Genomic DNA, 17,276 nt, shown 5'->3' with positions numbered 1-17,276 from the left:
AGACTCAAATGCAAGATTGGATGACTTCATTATTAAGAGCTAAGCCTTTTTCCAGTTTGCATCAGTGCTATTTTTACACCCTCTAGATAAACACTGAAAATAAATGACTCAATGTGAAAGTAAATATGGATGAGAATATGTAACATATTGAAGGTAAAAATGAAAGGTAAGATTGCTGGATGAAGCTGTAAAGTCAGTTTTCAATTTAAGGTATTAATATTTGCTGTCCTGGAAGAATTAGTTTATAGGATGCCAAAGGACAAAAAAAAAGTTACACGTAACTTCATTCAATTTTTATGTAACAAAAAATTGGTTGGCAAACAAAAGTACAGTAGCTGATCAGCTTTACCTTTCTGTCTTTTCTACTTAGATTTTAAGCGAGGAAATAAGAATGGGAAAATAACCCAAGGGGAAATGGTTGCCAGCCCTTTCTCTCCTAGCTTTCTGTTAAAGGTTTCACTTACTTCATTACATTTTCAATGTGAAAAGTATTGTGTAATCTTATATGTACACTTGTATGATCTTTTGCCACCCTGAAAACTAAGGTCCTAGGATATAAAAATTGTACTATGCACTTTATTCCAAATTCAAAGATGGAATAAAGTGCATAATACAATTTTTACATCCGGAGACCATAGGCTCTTCTAGACTGATAGCTTTGGTGGATGTACCAGTTCCTTTTCATTATTGTTACCGTAAAAACTAACACATTTTATTTGCCATAAGTTATTGTATACTGTCGCTCACTTACTGTTCCAAGATTATAAAGAGAAAGAGAGTATGTCCATGGCCAGGTTACTTATTGAGGCAGAAGGCAAAGTAGGAGAGAAGAGCAGGGAGGTTAATAGAAAGCAAGGCAGAGGAGAAAGAAATAAAGGAAGATGTAAAGGAGAAGAGGAACTCAAAGACCGTGGAGAGCTAAGCTGTTCTAAGGGGATAGAGGCTGGGACAGTACGAGACACCCTTCTAGAAGGCTGGGAATGGTTCTGGAAATTAAACCTTTGGCAGCTGTTGATATTTTCTGAAGGGGAAGCAGCCATATGGAGAGAACATAGAACCCCTATAAAGCCCTCTTATTGCGGGAAAGACAAAAGAGGAGAAAGAGGCCACGGCGGTGGGTGATATAGAACACTGGGGAGATTCAAACATGGAGGCAGTGGGAACTGAGCTGTTCACTGCAAGTGGTGGGTGGGGGTTTGATCTGTGGACAACATATAGACTCAAGAGGCAACATGAGTAGTGGGAGTCTGAGTCATTTGCCTGGGATGTCGGTGCTGTTGGTCCAGGACTGAGAAGAGACCTGATGTCAAGTGGACAGGTGACTCAATAGTCCTAGTTTGTTGAATTCCTTCCTTTCCCCATTGGGAGAGGTGAAGCTATTACTGTGTCTTAACCACATGATAATAGAAAGAAAATATCCAGGTGCACTGAAAACGAAACCATGATTGCCTCCATCAAATATGCCTGCTGCTATGGTCAGCAGTGAGACAAGCTGGTGGTACATTCATGGAATGTGAAAGGGGCCCCACAAATGTATCAGTGGAGTCATGTAGAGCATTTTTTGTGTGTGAAAGGGTATCCTAACTGGCTCAGGATCTCTCTACATGTAGGGTCACTCTCATGCAGATCAAATACAAACACTAAAGCGGTAGGAGGTATAGCCAATGCAAATAGAAGGACTATCTTCCTTGCTTAAGTGTTGAACCTGTTGGGAGGGATTCTATTAGGGGAGTGGGGAGATCAATTATGTAAGGATATTAGACCTTGCCTTAAATAGTCATTCATTAATATTTTGCACAGAAATACTGTAGTAGTTAAGAGAATCAGGGAAATGGGTTCTAAGAACATGAATCTGAGGGAAAATTATAACCAATGCTGGGGCTCGATTATCTGAAACATCTATGCAATTAGCAGTATAAGCCCACAAAAAGTCACTGCAAACCTTTATAAGTCATTGAGCTTACAGAGAAGGGACAGGAAGGTCTAGCCCTCCTTTAGCAGACTACAGCACATGTATGCAGGGCACAGAACAGGGATGCATCCCTGCTTTAGCAGCCTATTTAGTTTCTCCACTTCACACAGAGCTGGAATAGAATACGTACTCCTTTCGAGATTTAACCCTTTTATTCTCACACATATAGTGAAAAGCCCATGTGTGCTTTTCACCATATGTGTGAGAAAGCCCATGGGCCAGCAAGTCACATGGGCTTTCTCACACATGGCGAAAGTCTCACACATGGCGAAAGTGATCAAGTCTCACACATGGCGAAAGCCTATATGCCAGCAAGTCAATTCTGATTTATGGAAATCTTTTCTAGGATTTTCTGAGAGTACTCAAAAGTGACCCACCACTCTTTCTTCTGGGAGCACCCTTTATTTTACTTTACTTTTACTTTATTTAGACTTATACCCCGCCCATCTAGACAAAGCTTGGCAGTGGTTACACAGGCTGGGTCTTCTTCCAGGAGGCACAGTGGAGAATCGGACTCCCAACCTCTAGCACTGCAGCCAGATTCCTAACGCACTGAACTATCTATCCAGCTTATCATCTACAATGGTTATATTGTTGCAAGGGGAATGCAAAGCTCTTATCTTTGCCCATAGATAATAATTTCAGAGTAGTTTTCAACCACAATAACTGAACTTATCCCACAAGATTAGGCTGTTAAGAGCATGGCACACACTGTCTATACAGACTCAATGAAGGTGAAATAAGTACGTATTTTAAAAATGATGTGATGTTTTAATAATATACAAATGTTTTACAAAATTTCCAACTATTTCATATTACTCTGAGTTTACAATTAAAGAAATTGAACTTTATAAAATTGTTTTAAATACCTATAATGAATATATTAAGAATAAAATTAATTTTAAAATGCAGAAGACATGATCTCTATATACACAAATAGATATAATATTTATAAACAATCTAAACCATGTGCATATCCCTTTAAAATGCAATTGAGAAAATATCTTCATTTAAGAGCTAAGTGCAATTCATTCTATTACTATGAGATTATCTGAGTATTTGTATGGCTTTATTGCATGATACAGTTTCCTACTCTATTTTCTTCACGTTTGATCTATTGCACACAATCTGTTTAGTCACAATGCTCAATAGGTTTAATTCAGCAAGAAGTGAAGTCAGTTGTTCTGGGAGGGCAGATATTGTTTTTCAACAACTGTACTGAAAATAGTTTTCTACAAAATCACACAGGCAATGTTTTCCAAGTGGCAAGCTCTTAAAAACATGAACAAGACCAAAATAGCTGTATTTTTATATTCAAATATAAAATAATCTCAGCTCACCTATATTTGATGCACACAACTATCAGACAGCTAATTTAACTGTTTTGTATTAATTCAGTCTAATCTGTATGGTAAAGGAAATTCTTGCCATGTGCAGAAAGATTGCAGATCTCCTGTTTAAATTAACAATTATTAAATTTTTGTCTACTGAGTCTGCGTGTGTGCATGACTGTGTATAGATCAGATTCAAAATGTTTGAATTTAGATGCTAAATGTGCAATCATAGTATATTTTCATTCAGCATAACAGCATATGAGTAAAGTCTAAAATCTTGGCCTTATTGCCCATGTCTTCAAAAGCTTGTATTTAATAACATCTGGTTTATCAGATACATCTGTTCATTACCAAGTGAAAGCCCACTTTTCTTTCATACATAAGATTAATGAAAATCATCAACACTAAAATACACTGAGAGCTGCTGACTTTTAAAGACATTATCCTTCATTATATCAGACTATCAAATATAATGTAAGGCAACAGTAACATGTCTGAGAGTGAACTATTAGTTTCAATAGTGCAAAATTATCTATAAGAGGTATACACAACGAATACAGCCTGAGCAATACATTTTCTATTCAAACACACTGCTGTCAAAATGCTCAAATTATCCTTAAAATATATTATATTCATTTGAAAAATGTTTCTATAGTACACTTCAAATTAGTTGATTTGGGTTTTTTGGATGTTGACTGGGGAGCCATTGTTGCAGACCTGAAATGGAAAAAAAAAACATGTGACTAATGAAATTAAACAGCTATAGTAATAGAATGGTTGATTGTGCCACTCAAAAGCATTACTTAGCATACAAAGAGCTTACCGTTTTGATCCTACTGTGGAGTTTGCTTTATTTTGCCCTCTGTTGAAGGGTCCTGAAGAAAAATGTGGGATGTTTAGTATTTTAACTGAAAACTGGAATTTATTCCGCAGTAATTATGTCTAACAAGTGGGAACTAAAATACCTTAAATGAGGAACTCTATTGCTTTAATTTCCACTGTTCATTCCATCATTTCACCCTCTTCCAGCTAGCTTTTCCCCAAGCTTCTTCTCTACAACTTTTCAAATCACTTCTTAATTCACTGCCACTCTTTAAACTCATATAGGGAGCATCTGGCCCAGATATTGTTAGGCTTCCACTATCCTTCACCAACTATTCTGCCTAGGGTTCATCAGATCTGCAGTCCAGAAACACCTGAATGACCATAGAGAATCCATTTCTGTTTTATCATTCTTCTGATGGCTGGTGAAGGACTGAAGAACATACAGTGTTGAATGACAAAGATTAGATAACAAGAAACTTGGTTGGTGCTTTTCAAGAACCTGTCTTCTGTCCTCACATTTCTCAAATAAATGACAAAGGAGGCAAATGGCTGTGATATAGCCCTAAAAATAGTTTCAGGGACAAGAGGGGAATTCTGTCCATTTCATAAGTCCCTTGCCCACTGGGCCCAGGTCTCAGTGGAAGCAAAGCATTCTAAGGCATCTGAGCTGTCACAATCAGTTCTACCATGAAGGTCAGCTGAGCAGGCAGCAGAACAAGCACATTCAGAACACAAAAGGAAAATTCAGAACAAGCACATTCATACCCTCCCCAATCTCCAATATATAAAATGAAGGAACTTTAAATCTACACATTATTTAAGACAATGTTTATAATAAATGATTTATTTTTCATAAAAAATATTAGTTATTATTTAAAATTGTATACCAATCCCATTAGTACCGAAGCATTACTCTGAGCAGTTGCATTACTATGGGTGAGTAGTCTTGTTGTAACTTAAAATCTAACAAGTTTTGTTTGACATTATTTATGAGTTACCCTCCATTTCATCAACATTGCATTTGAAATAAACTGCAATTCACAAAAACATGTTGAATCAAACTCGTTAGTCTTTAAGATGCCACAAGATTCTGCTGTTTTTGTTGCAACATACAGTACTAAGATGACTACTGCCATGGAGATTTCTCTGTACTTTGAAAGACAGTTGAAATCTCTTTCTTTACTATACAAAATAAAAATCCTGAATAGTTATGCTGTATATCTTACATTTAAAAAACAACCTATAGTAAAAGTTTTTTTCACTACTACTTCACATTTACAAAATTATTTTCTAAATAAATACTTTGTGTATTGTTGGATTATTTATTGTGCCCAGAGAGCTTTATATTGTTAAATATATTCTCATCTATTTCTTATGTCAGTCTTCATGGTATAGTTGATACTCAGTGTATTAAAAAGATCATAAAATTAAATGTGATGTTCTGGTCAGGTTATATTTTCCAAGATAAACCAGTACTATTTTATTTATTGACAGCAGAATAAACATACACACTAAGGATCCAGATAAGGCAAGAGGTCCTCGACCACAAACTTAAGTGTGGAACCTTCTGAGCATAAGAAAGTTCAAGTAGAGTTGTTTTGAGATAGCTAAGAGGAAGCATGCAAAGAACTACAGTGTTGCCCCACTTGACGACAATCCGTTCTGTTAAAATCACTGTTAAGCGATATTGTCAAGCGAAAGAAAAAAACCCACTGAAATGCATTGAAAACCGGTTCAATGTGTTCCAATGGGCGAAATACTTCATCGTCCAGCGAAGATCCTCCATAGGGGAAGCCATTTTCCGTTGCTGTCTTCCAGAAATAGGTCCGGAAAACAGCGGGCAGCCATTCTGAAACCCGACGATCAGCTGTTTTTGATCGTCGTAATGCCAAGAATCGGTTCCCGAAGCAGGGAACCGATCGTCATAGAATGGATTTCCCCCTTTGAATCATCGTTTTGCGATTGCAATAGAGATTGCAAAAACCTCATCGTGAAGTGATTTCGTCGTGGAGCGGGGTAAACGTCAAGCAGGGCACCACTGTACACATGATTTGCTAATCTAGGAAATCTGCTTAGAGAGGAAGAATCAATCCTAGAACCTCCATATAATGTCGTATTAATGTTCATATCCCAGTTCATTAACATTTGTGATTTTTTTTCTGAAAAAAAAATTAAGCCTGTTTCTTCATAAGATGGAAACACAAAAACTCCTTTGCTGAGGCCTCATATAGATCCACTCACTTTATGCACTTACAGTTCCAATTTATTTAAAAAATGCCTTTAAGAAAGTAACAACTATTTTAATAAAAACTACTTACCTACAGTTTTTGAACCTTCTGTCAACTCTTTGATAATGCCTTTGTTTAAACAAACATCCACGTGCCTGTTAAATAATGCAAGGTCCTTTGTTTTTTGTTCTAAATTGCAAACAGGACAAACTAAAGTCTTGCTTTCAAAACTGTCAGAACATGATGAGTTGGTGTCTGTACAACTAGGCTCTTCAGTATATTCTCTTTCTTTTACTAATAAGGGTTTAGAAGAAAAATCCTGTTTTTCATGCATACCAAATACAGAATCACTAGAAATATTATGTCCATTTTTATTATTGTGTGCATCATCTTGCAGCTTAGGGACAATATCCATGCTACTATTCACAACATGATCAACTGCATAACCTGACTGCACTTCAATCCCTGGCTTGTTTGCATTATTTTGTTTACATTCTTTGTTCCCCCTCTCTACAGACTCTTCAGTTGCATTCTCCCATGGTATATTGATATTAGTCATTTTTCCATCATCTTTTTCTAATATTCCAGCAAGGCACTTGTCAATATGCTGATTAAATGCCTCTAAAGTGCTACCCTGGTGTTCCTTAAAGCAAGCTGGACAAATGAAGGTCTGACATTCATTATCCTTTGCTTGCTCAACAAACGTCACTGATGTTGTATCTTGTACATTCAGCTTCTTCGAAGATTCATTTAAAGAAAGCCCTTGGCTGGCTTGCTGGCTTATAGCTCGCTTTTTATTGAAAAAACTTTCCGATGCTTTTGGAAGATTTTCATCAACAGATTTTCTGGAGAAGAACCTAGAAGCACTGGCTTGTTTTCCTGGCTCTAAGAAATTAACAATGCTCTTTTGTTGATATTTCTTTTCTTCTTCATTTAGAAAACCTGATACTCGTACACCTGTATATGACAAACAAGCCACATAAAGTTAAATAACAATATTTTTTAAAAAAAATCAAAACCAGCAAAAACAAGTTATTGAAACAGTAGACCTGTTAGTCTATGCAAGTATATCAGACAATACACACACAGACCAAGAACAAACAACAACAAACCACAAACAACCCCAAACCCCAAACAACAAAAGCACTATGATACCTTAAAGACTAACTGCTATATTTTAATGGGAGCTTTTGTGGACCAAGTCCGCTTCCTCAGACATAAAAAAAAACCCTATATGACTATCATATTTATATATACATGGCCAGGTAAATACAGATAATGGACAAAGAGACACCAGTTAATTGGTAAATGAACAGGACTATCAGCCTGCGAACAATTTCAGTTATGAAAGGTAACAATAGTATTCTTGAAAGAAGTGAAATTTTATTGTACAGTATTTATATATGGTCACAAAGTACTGTGATTAAGAGGGACAAACAACAAATAAATAATCTTCATTGAACATTTTTGTTAATTCTCCCTGCAGGATTTCAGTGGCATCTCTACATTCCCTTTACACACATTATAGTTCCCAGATGTAGATGCATGTACCCTGTTTTCCTGAAAATAAGACCTAAACTGAAAATAAGTCCTAGTACGATTTTTCAGGATGCTCGTAATATAAGCCCTACCCCAAAAATAAGCCCTATTTAAGTGAAACCCCACCCTCCACCATTGTACAGCAACCAGAAGAAGACATGACTGTATTTGAATAAATGTAGATGGTTGTACATGAAAAAAATTAAATATCCCCTGAAAATAAGCCATAATGTGTTTTTGGAGCAAAATTTACTATAAGAACCTGTCTTCTTTTCAGGGAAACACGGTAACAGGTTGGTGTAATGGAAAATGGCATTCCTATGTCCCTCCTCCACAAGTTCTACAGTCAGTCAGGGGAATTTGGTGAATAGAGCAGGAAGGAATCATGGAAGGTGCTTCCACCTACTTTGGATGGACTGGTTCTTCCCTCTCAGCTCTCTGCTTCCAGTTTATTGCACAGAATTGGGTCACCTGATATTTTCTATAGCATTTGGAGTGGAGGACACTGAGAGAAAGAGTACAGGTCTACTTTCAGCAAAGTTGCACATACTTAACTCTGGATCCAACCGATTGGGCAGTAATTGCTCATACCTAACAAGTCACTAAATCACCTGTAAAAACCTAAGTGACTGGAAATAAGGTGCAACTGTTTTTGAAGAAAACAGCTCAGGATTTTTATATTTTAGTAAAAATATTCCATGAATTAATATTAAAACTATATTGATTATAAGAACTTTCCAGCACATAAATTTACATTTAAAATTTTAAAAACAGAGCAGAAACAAGTAAAAATATTCTATAACAGACCAGTATTTACCCATCAATCGTAGGCGTAAAGGCTGTGGGGCCACACTCTCCATTTCCAATCTAAGCAAATCTTTAGCAACAGCAAATATTTCTTCTTCAGTGGAAACTGCAGATATTATGGTAGTAGCTCTTGTCTTTACCTCAAAGTTTACATTCTTCAACTTTAAAGTTACAGTTCTAGCCTATTTAAAACAAATAACCCATTTATATAGCAGCGTTATCCAAAGTATCACAATAGAATATGATTCCATTATTTACGATATCTGCACACCTGCAAGCCACACAAAACATTATCCACAAAGTTAATTTAAAACATTCTTTCATCTATTGTTACATAGTGATGGAAGAAGAAACAAATGAGGAAAAGTAGTCACAAGCTATTGCTACTTTACATAAAGTATCAATTGTGTCTTGCGTTATGTTTATTGGCTCTTTTCTTTTGTAGACTTTATTACTGTGAGCTACTTTTGACATTTTTAATGGAAAGGACAAATATAAATGTAGAAACTAAATAAGTGTAGGAAGTTTGGACTGTGGTGACTTGTTTTAATCAACATGGGAAGAGGAAAAAGAGACAAGAAGATGAGGCAAAACAATAAGCATATTGTAGTAATATAGCAATTCATCTACTGTTATATTCTATTTATAGTTCAAAGTTTTCCTTTTAACTTAAAAATTACTAAGCAGCTTGACACCAGTTTGAGATCTTTGCATTACTATTTCTCATAAGCAATATGGTGCTAAAGAAGTAGTTTTGTTGCTGAACAAAGTTAAGTGATGGTATGAATTGAACTGAGGGAGAATCTTTGAGTCAGATGCACTGTAACAACACAAGAATGTAACTACAAAGCTACCATACCACCTTTCTAAAAATATGTTGATGAACAGTTTGACTGTCAATAAGGAAAATTCCTAATGCATTGCTCTTATTCAGTCTTGCTGTGGCAGCAATGGTTGTGACACCATCCTGGACTGTCTTCACAAGTTGGATATTAGAGCTAGTTGAAAGAATCCCAATGGAAGTTTGCTTCAGAGTAAATGAAATCATGTTAGTCACTGCAACAAATTGCAGCTAATTAAAATGTTGCTGGTTGCATGGCACATGGGACTAGCATCGTCAATTAGCTGCAATTCATTGCTGCAGAGTACACAATTTCATTTATCCCTGAGGAAAATCCTCATAGGATTCTGACAGCTGTCTTGCAGTAGCCCAATTACTGTTAGGTCCCTAGTGTTATTTAACGTATATATGAAGGCACTAGACAATTTGGGACATGGTGTAACCAGTACATAGATGAGATGAGCTCTATTTCTCTGTTACTTCTGAATCAGCATGTACTGAAATTATGACTAGATGAAGTGGTGGCCTGAATAAGGGATGTTAAGTTGAAAATAATTCTTGGAAAGACAACTCTGTAACTGAGTAGTCCCCAGGTCTTAGTACAACTTACAAAACTACGCAATGGAAATTCTGCTACTGATTTGAAAGTATATCCCACTGAGTTCAGTGAAACATATTGGCTAGAATCCTGTTGGCATACATTGCACTGTGGAGTTCTGCTGAAGTCATCAATTGCAGCCATGATGTGGCTGTCTTGGGAAAATTAAAAGTTTTCCATTCCCCTCCCTAGCAGATACCAGAGATCCTAGGGATCCCCTTCATCCTAGGAAGCCCTTGGAAGCAAAAGTATTTTGGCTGTTACGTCAGTAATGTATAAATGATAGCAGCTTCAGAGCCAGCATTATAAGATCTGTTCAGGCATTAATTACTTGTACTTACTCACCACGCACAGAGGACAGCATTCTAGCTCCATCCCACCATCCTTTCTGTTTCCCTCAAGCCCCAGTGCCCAAAACAATTTTCATGTGAGTTAGAACATTGAAAAATCAGAGTCCTGGTTCATAAAGAGAGCTGCTGTGGTTCTGAAAATAGTGTGCTCCCTCTTCACAGACTTTTCACTCTCTACATGAAGGAAGGTAATGAAATTCAGGAAAGAGAGGGTCAGGGCAACAGCACTCTTGTCTATACATAGTGAGTACAGATAAAAAAATAATGCTTGAATAGCTGGCTGGAGAGCTCAGTGAGTTTGGTAACTGGTGGCAGAGGCTGGGAGTTAAGTTTTCCACTCAGCATCCCAGAAGAACCATCCTGTGTGGCCTTGGGCAAGCTGCAAAGTCCCAGGATGCCCACAGAAGAAAGGAATAGTAAACCACTTCTGAGTACTCTTTACCCAGAAAACTCTGAAAACAGTCATCATAATTCAGAATTGAAAAAGAAAAAAACTGTATGGTCTTAACAAGCCTTGAACTGTGATCAACTTATATAAAACACCAACTTCCTCTTTAAAGAGCTGCAGGAGCATCAATGTACACTGAAGAGATCATGCTTGTGTGCCCTTGGTTGAATACAATCAGTGAACCAAAAGCAAGATTTCTCCATCAGAGCACTTGTGATTTGTAAGACTGTTAAACAGGAAGCATGACTGGTCATGTGTTCTGGATGCTTACTGAAAACTTACTAGTTTGCTCACACTCCTTCTAGTTTCCCTTAGATATCTCATCTGCATTGCATCCTTTTTATTCATTGTATTATGTTTATTGCTTGAAGGTGTTTTATTTTATTGTTATATACTACTTATACATTGTCTTTGAAAGGTGCAGTATGTCAAAGGATACAGAAGGCCTAAGTGCTTATAATATTAAAAATACTACATTTCATGTCAGAACTACCTACTTTCAGTCCTTCCTTTTTCAAATCCTGAGCAAGGTCACTGCACAGTTCTTTACACAATGTGTACTGTTCTGTTGCACTTATTTCATTAAATGTCCTATATGCCAAAAAGAAATCAACAAAATTGTTGTTGCAGTAAATTATAATACATCTTCCTCAAACATCATAAAGATAATTTTTTTGTATTAACATTTTCATAATAAAATATAGATCAGAAATTTAAGCTATGCAGGAAAAATCTGTAAAAACTAAGTTACAATTTTATTGCAGTGGTGCCTCGCATTACGATGTTAATTCGTTCCAGCAAAATCGCTGTAGAACGAAAACGTCATAATGCGAAATAAAAAAGCCCATAGAAACACATTAAAACCCGATCCGTCCAGTGAAGATCCTCCATAGCGCGACCATTTTTGCTACCTGTGCAGCGAGGAATCTGTCCCAGAAAAGAGCGGGGAGCCATTTTTTTTCTACCTGGCAGCCATTTTGAAACCGCCGATCAGCTGCCTGAAAATCGTCGTTTTGTGAGAATTGGTTCCCGAAGCAGGGAACCGATCATCGCAAAGCGAAAAAACCCATTTAAAACATCGTAAAGCGATCGCTTTTGCGATTGCAAAAAGTTAGTTGTGATGTGATTTCGTCGTTAAACGGGGCGCTCATCTTGCGAGGCACCACTGTATAGGATTTACAAAAGAAAGCTGTCAACAGCCAGACTCCTGTTGGCAGGGCTATGCTGCATATGCCATGACTGTTTTGCAATTTTTTTTGGAAGAATTACAAGCTTTCATAGTGTTGGTTCCACAAGATGCCACATTAATGGACTTCTCCTTGGAGAAAGGTTTCGAACTGTTGGACTGTAATGTTTGGAACTCATTTCAGAAATCAGAAGTTAACCGCTTCCTCACAACGTTGTGTGAGGAAGAGAAGTTATGTATTCCTGTCACTGTTGAAAGTTCCCTAGATGCACCTATAATAAATCCTGTTGGTACAATCCATGGTCAGGAGTCATGTGTTGCCGGGCTAGATGTAGAAGTAAAGGGAAAACCCCCTTCTCAAGGTAATGAACTCTTACAGCATGCCAGAGGGAAGAAAGGATCACATAAAAATGTGTACTGTGTTCTGCTGGATCCGAAGACTCCTGTGGATGGAGGACATATTTCCTTTCTCATGAAATACATTCTGGATGCAGCTTAAAATGTATTAAGCTCTTTTATTTACTATGATTTCTTTTAACAGTCATGAGATTTTTTTTCTTTTAATTGCTATTATCCTGGAAAATATGCCTAAATCTCCAACAGCTAATGGCCCAATTATGCTAAAATGAATTTTTTATTTTTAAAGAGCACAGAAATATTTTTCCTTAAGACACTGAAGCTAGTTCCTTATGGGAACATCAGTTATATCTACAATTTACAAAGCTAGTGGTAAGCAACTACTATAAACTTCTTACAGTCCACAGTGCATCTCACAAATTTATTTGATGCGCATATACCAGTGTTGTACTGTTTTCCTGTTTGCAATACCAGTAAAACCTTTACAATATCTTTATTTAAGCAAATTGAAGTAATAAGATGATTCACTTTGATAACAGATGTGAATGCATACCTTTCAGTACTCATACTTTTTCTTTCTCCATCCCTTTAAAAAGAAAACAAAGTATGAACTTGTTTATTTATTGGATTTCTATCCCGCCCATCTAGACCAAAGGTCTACTCATATAGACAAGGACTGAGTAAAAAAAGAATTACATTTCAATAGTCTATACCCAATGAACAAAACCTTAATATTTATTAACTGTTTCAAAGACACAAAGCAAGAAATACAAAAGAAAGGAAATTTAATCACCACAAATGAATATTATATTAAAGAGATAAAAACACTAGTAACTCAAATTAACAAACATACTATCTTTGTGAAAATTTCTGTAAACTTACAAAATCTTTCAGAAGTCTTCACAAAGAGGTGAATCTGCTGATACAAAAGCAACAAAATATTAAAGAGTAGCAAGTTTTATTTGACATGAGCTTTCCTGAACTCCAGCACACTTGGTTGTTGTAGGCTATTCGAGCTGTTTGGCCATGTTCTGGAGGTTTTTCTTCCTAATGTTTCACCAGTCTCTGTGGCCGGCATCTTCGGAGGACAGGAGTTAGAATGCTGTGTTCTGGTGTAGTGTGTGGAATAGTTGAGTATTTGTAGTTGTGGGATCAGCTTTTTGTCCTTTTCAGGAAATTGGTGATTATGGTGATCAGGGTGTTTTTTATTATGGGTGTATTGTTGTGATAAGGGGGGAGATGATCTGTCACTGTGATTGATGGGTTTTGTTAGCTATTCTTTTGTGTGCAGTGATCACCAGTCCTTGTGGCTGGGTAGAATTTGTTGACCTTTTAGCAGGCTGCATTTTTCAGTGCTGGGAGTCAGTCTTTGTTGAGTTTTAGACTTTCAATCACACAAGGCAGAGGATAAAAACGTGCCAACTGAAGCTATAAATCATGCATCTGAACAAGAGGGCTGGAGTCCACAAAACCTTATGTCAAATAAAACCTGTTACTCGTTAACTTTCCACAAAGTGCTTTATATGTTTTTAGATTCAATGTGCTCTTACAAGAGAACACATCTGACTGATTATTAGAACTTGAACAGTAAAATGTTCTTTCTCTCTGTGTGTGTGTGTCAATTTCTGTATTTAATGACATTGGAAACAGAGATATCAATCTCTGCCTGAGCCTCTAGAATCCTGCTGACAGTAGGAATTAATGATACATCCTTGAAACATATACTTGATGCAGCAGAGAGAAAACATTTGTACCTTTTATACAAAATGTAGCATGCTAATAAAACACACAGAAGTCCATAAAATTATTTTAACAGAAAATACCTCTCCAGATGTGTTGAACCCAAACCAAGAGAGATTTCCAAGAAATTGCGCCATGATGTTTCAGAGAAAAGAAGATAAATCAGTGCCCTCTGCTTGTAAAGATCTGTGCAAGTCACAATTCCCAAAGCTTTGAGCATTTTCTCTGTTACTTTTCCTATGCCGGGCACCTGAAGAAGAGTTAATGTACACCTGAAGGAGATTTAATATACCAAGCCTTGAAACAGAAAGCTAAATCCAGAATGAGGTTGGCAAATTTCTACCTGCACATCAAGAGTTTCCCCCCTCCCTCCTGTACCTTAAAGCCCTCTGAACTCACATATGTATCTGCTCCAGAAGGCAACTTAATATTTGGAGCACATGAGGGCTGCAGGGATCAGTGAATTTCACCTACTGACAATATCTACTAACAATATCCACTGGCAGAAAAACCTCACTGGATGAAACTCAGGGAATATCTTGTAAAACAAGTATACTTTTGATAGTAAGTACACTTACCAAGAGTGTACTTGGACACGACTTAATGACTAAACAACAACACTTACCAATCTCATTTACACCTCCAAATTTACCGTGTTTAAGGTTTTGAAGTAAAAAGGCATTATACAAATGCCTTCACTGTTGGAGCACACATCACCTTCCGAGGTAACTGGTTCCGTTGTCATACTACTCTAACATTTAGGAAGTTTTTCCTGATATTCAACCAAAACCTGGCTTTCTGTAACTTGAGCCCATAATTATATATCCTGCAGTCTGGGATGATCGTCACAGAGAGGAGGGGCAGGATGTGTTCTCAAGCTTTCAAATATGTGAAATTAGGTATTTTGGTTTTTTATTACTTTACTCTTTGTATGTTTGCTTAAGTATGTAAACTGCTCCAAGTAGCGTTTTACTAAGTCAGGTACAGTAGTCTAAAAGCCCGTCCAGCCAGAACCAACCAACCAGCTATCATACTTCCCCCTCACTCTTCTTTCCACAGTGCTAAACATGCCCACTTTGTTTGGTCTTTTCTCATAGGGCTTATTTCCAGTCCCTATATCATTCATTCTGCTCTTATCTGAACTTGTTCCAGTTTGTTGACATCATTCTTAAAATGTCGTGTCCAAAACTGGAAACTAGTTGGACCTCAAGATGAGGCTTAACAGAGCTCAATGGGTGGGAACCAGTATTTCATGGGATTTTCAACTATACTTCTTTTAATGAAGCCTAAAATAACATTTGCAACCATTTAACATTTTTGGCTCATATTGGGATCTACAACTCTAAGATCCTTTTTGCATGTAGTGTTACTGAACAAATTATTATTATCAAGCTGGAAGTTACTTTGATTAGTGCACTATAAGAATCCAAATCTGGTAGTATATTAGGCAAACAAAAGAAAAACTAAGAGACAAAAATGTTATGACACTTGGGTTTTTTGTTTTGTTTTTTTCTTGCACAGATTAACATGGCTATTTATTAGAAAACTATAAATTTGATAGCATTACCTTAAGGAAGACAAATTTCTCCTACAAAGTTCTGCCAATGCTAGAAAACTTTCTGGCATGTACTATTAAATGTATTTACAGCACTGACATTTTGGATCTTGTCCCCTAAGGTACCAACACAGCTACCACCAATATTTGTTTTATTCTCCATTCCTCCCATTTTTACAGCATCTATTAGGAAAACTCTAAAAAAAATTCTTGAAAAGTCCAAGTCCAGAAAACAATAAACACTATAAAAATCACAAGATAGTAAGAGACTGAATCAGGTCGCTTGATTCAAGTACTCAAGAGAGTGAGTATACAACTTACAGATAAAATTACAGTGGTGCCCCGCATAGCAACGATAATCCGTTCCAGAAAAATCGTCGCTATCCGGATTCGTCGCTATGCGAAATAAAAAAGCCCATAGGAACGCATTTAATGTGTTCCTATGGGCTTAAAAACTCACCTTATGCGAAAATCCTCCATAGGGGCAGCCATTTTCGCTGCCTCTAAAGCAAGGCAACACAGCAGGCGGCCATTTTGGAACCGCCGATCAGCTGTGCGAAAATGGGGCCTTTGGGAGGACCGCGGGGGAGGGCTCCCCCGCGGTCCTCCCAAAGCCCCCGCCGGCATTTTTGCCCAGCTGATCGGCGGGGCTTCGGGATGATGGGGGGAAGCCCTTCCCCCCATCATCCCAAAGCTGGCATTTTCACCCAGCTGATCAGCGCTTTCCCCCCATCATCCCAAAGCCCCGCCGATCAGCTGCGCGAAAATGGGGCGTATGGGGAAAAATCGCAAAGCGATCGCAAAAGCAATCGCAAAATCTTTATCGCTATGCGGATTCGTCGTTAAACAGGGCGCCCGTTAAGCGAGGCACCACTGTATTTTAAAAAAAGGAAATGTCAAAACCATTGCTGTAGTAGAACATGGTAAACCTATTAATATTAAAATGGGCCATATAACCATGATGCTGTCTGACTTCTTGGCAAGAGAGGAACAAGAAAAAGAAGGTTAGCATGTAAGTTTCATTTTACAACTGAAGATTCTTTTTGTGCTAAGATTTTTCAAAAAATGTGTGGCACAGAAATAATGAAGTGACACTGGGGAATCCAAAAGTTACCCAAGGCACTCATTCTTTTTTGCAGGTATAAAATAAATGTTTAACAAATGCAATAGAATGATACTAGGGAGTGCTTGTCAGTCAGAGATGACTTAAAAAGAGTGCAGAAAGCTATTTATGTAGATTTCAACAGTACTGTGACAATGGTGAACAAATAATGAATCAACATTCCTCACCTTTCTAATAGCTAAATCTCTGATGAAGTTCATCACAGCTTCTCTTTCTGGAGGAATTCTGTATTGACCATTAGGCTTATTTTGATCACTGCACATTTTTGACAACATCATATTTGGAGCGATACCTAAGCAAAAACCAGAGTAAAAAATTACCTTTTTTTGCTACTCATAACTTCAGACATAAAACTCTGCTGTAATGTATATAT

At 37.2% G+C, this 17,276-nt stretch overlaps 1 protein-coding gene across 9 annotated transcripts in view; it reads right to left on the bottom strand.

Moving 5' to 3' along the window:
• Positions 1-2,722: 2,722 nt before the first annotated feature.
• Positions 2,723-17,276, bottom strand: part of POLK (DNA polymerase kappa) — a 38,040-nt gene continuing 23,486 nt past the window's right edge. For all 9 annotated transcript variants that reach the window (XM_020804037.3, XM_078384524.1, XM_072992657.2 and 6 more), the window contains 8 exons: positions 17,071-17,195; positions 14,309-14,475; positions 13,039-13,071; positions 11,440-11,533; positions 8,716-8,887; positions 6,450-7,316; positions 4,130-4,181; positions 2,723-4,023 (listed from right to left, as the gene is read on the bottom strand). In XM_020804037.3, the coding sequence (XP_020659696.3) occupies positions 3,939-4,023; positions 4,130-4,181; positions 6,450-7,316; positions 8,716-8,887; positions 11,440-11,533; positions 13,039-13,071; positions 14,309-14,475; positions 17,071-17,195 (1,595 nt within the window). In that variant the 3' untranslated portion in view covers positions 2,723-3,938. The remainder of the gene's footprint in view (positions 4,024-4,129; positions 4,182-6,449; positions 7,317-8,715; positions 8,888-11,439; positions 11,534-13,038; positions 13,072-14,308; positions 14,476-17,070; positions 17,196-17,276) is intronic.

Source organism: Pogona vitticeps, chromosome 2 (genome assembly GCF_051106095.1).
Source record: "Pogona vitticeps strain Pit_001003342236 chromosome 2, PviZW2.1, whole genome shotgun sequence".
Taxonomy (NCBI): domain Eukaryota; kingdom Metazoa; phylum Chordata; class Lepidosauria; order Squamata; family Agamidae; genus Pogona; species Pogona vitticeps.
The sequence above is the reverse complement of the archived record's forward strand: the minus strand, read 5'-3'. Positions and strand labels throughout refer to the sequence as shown.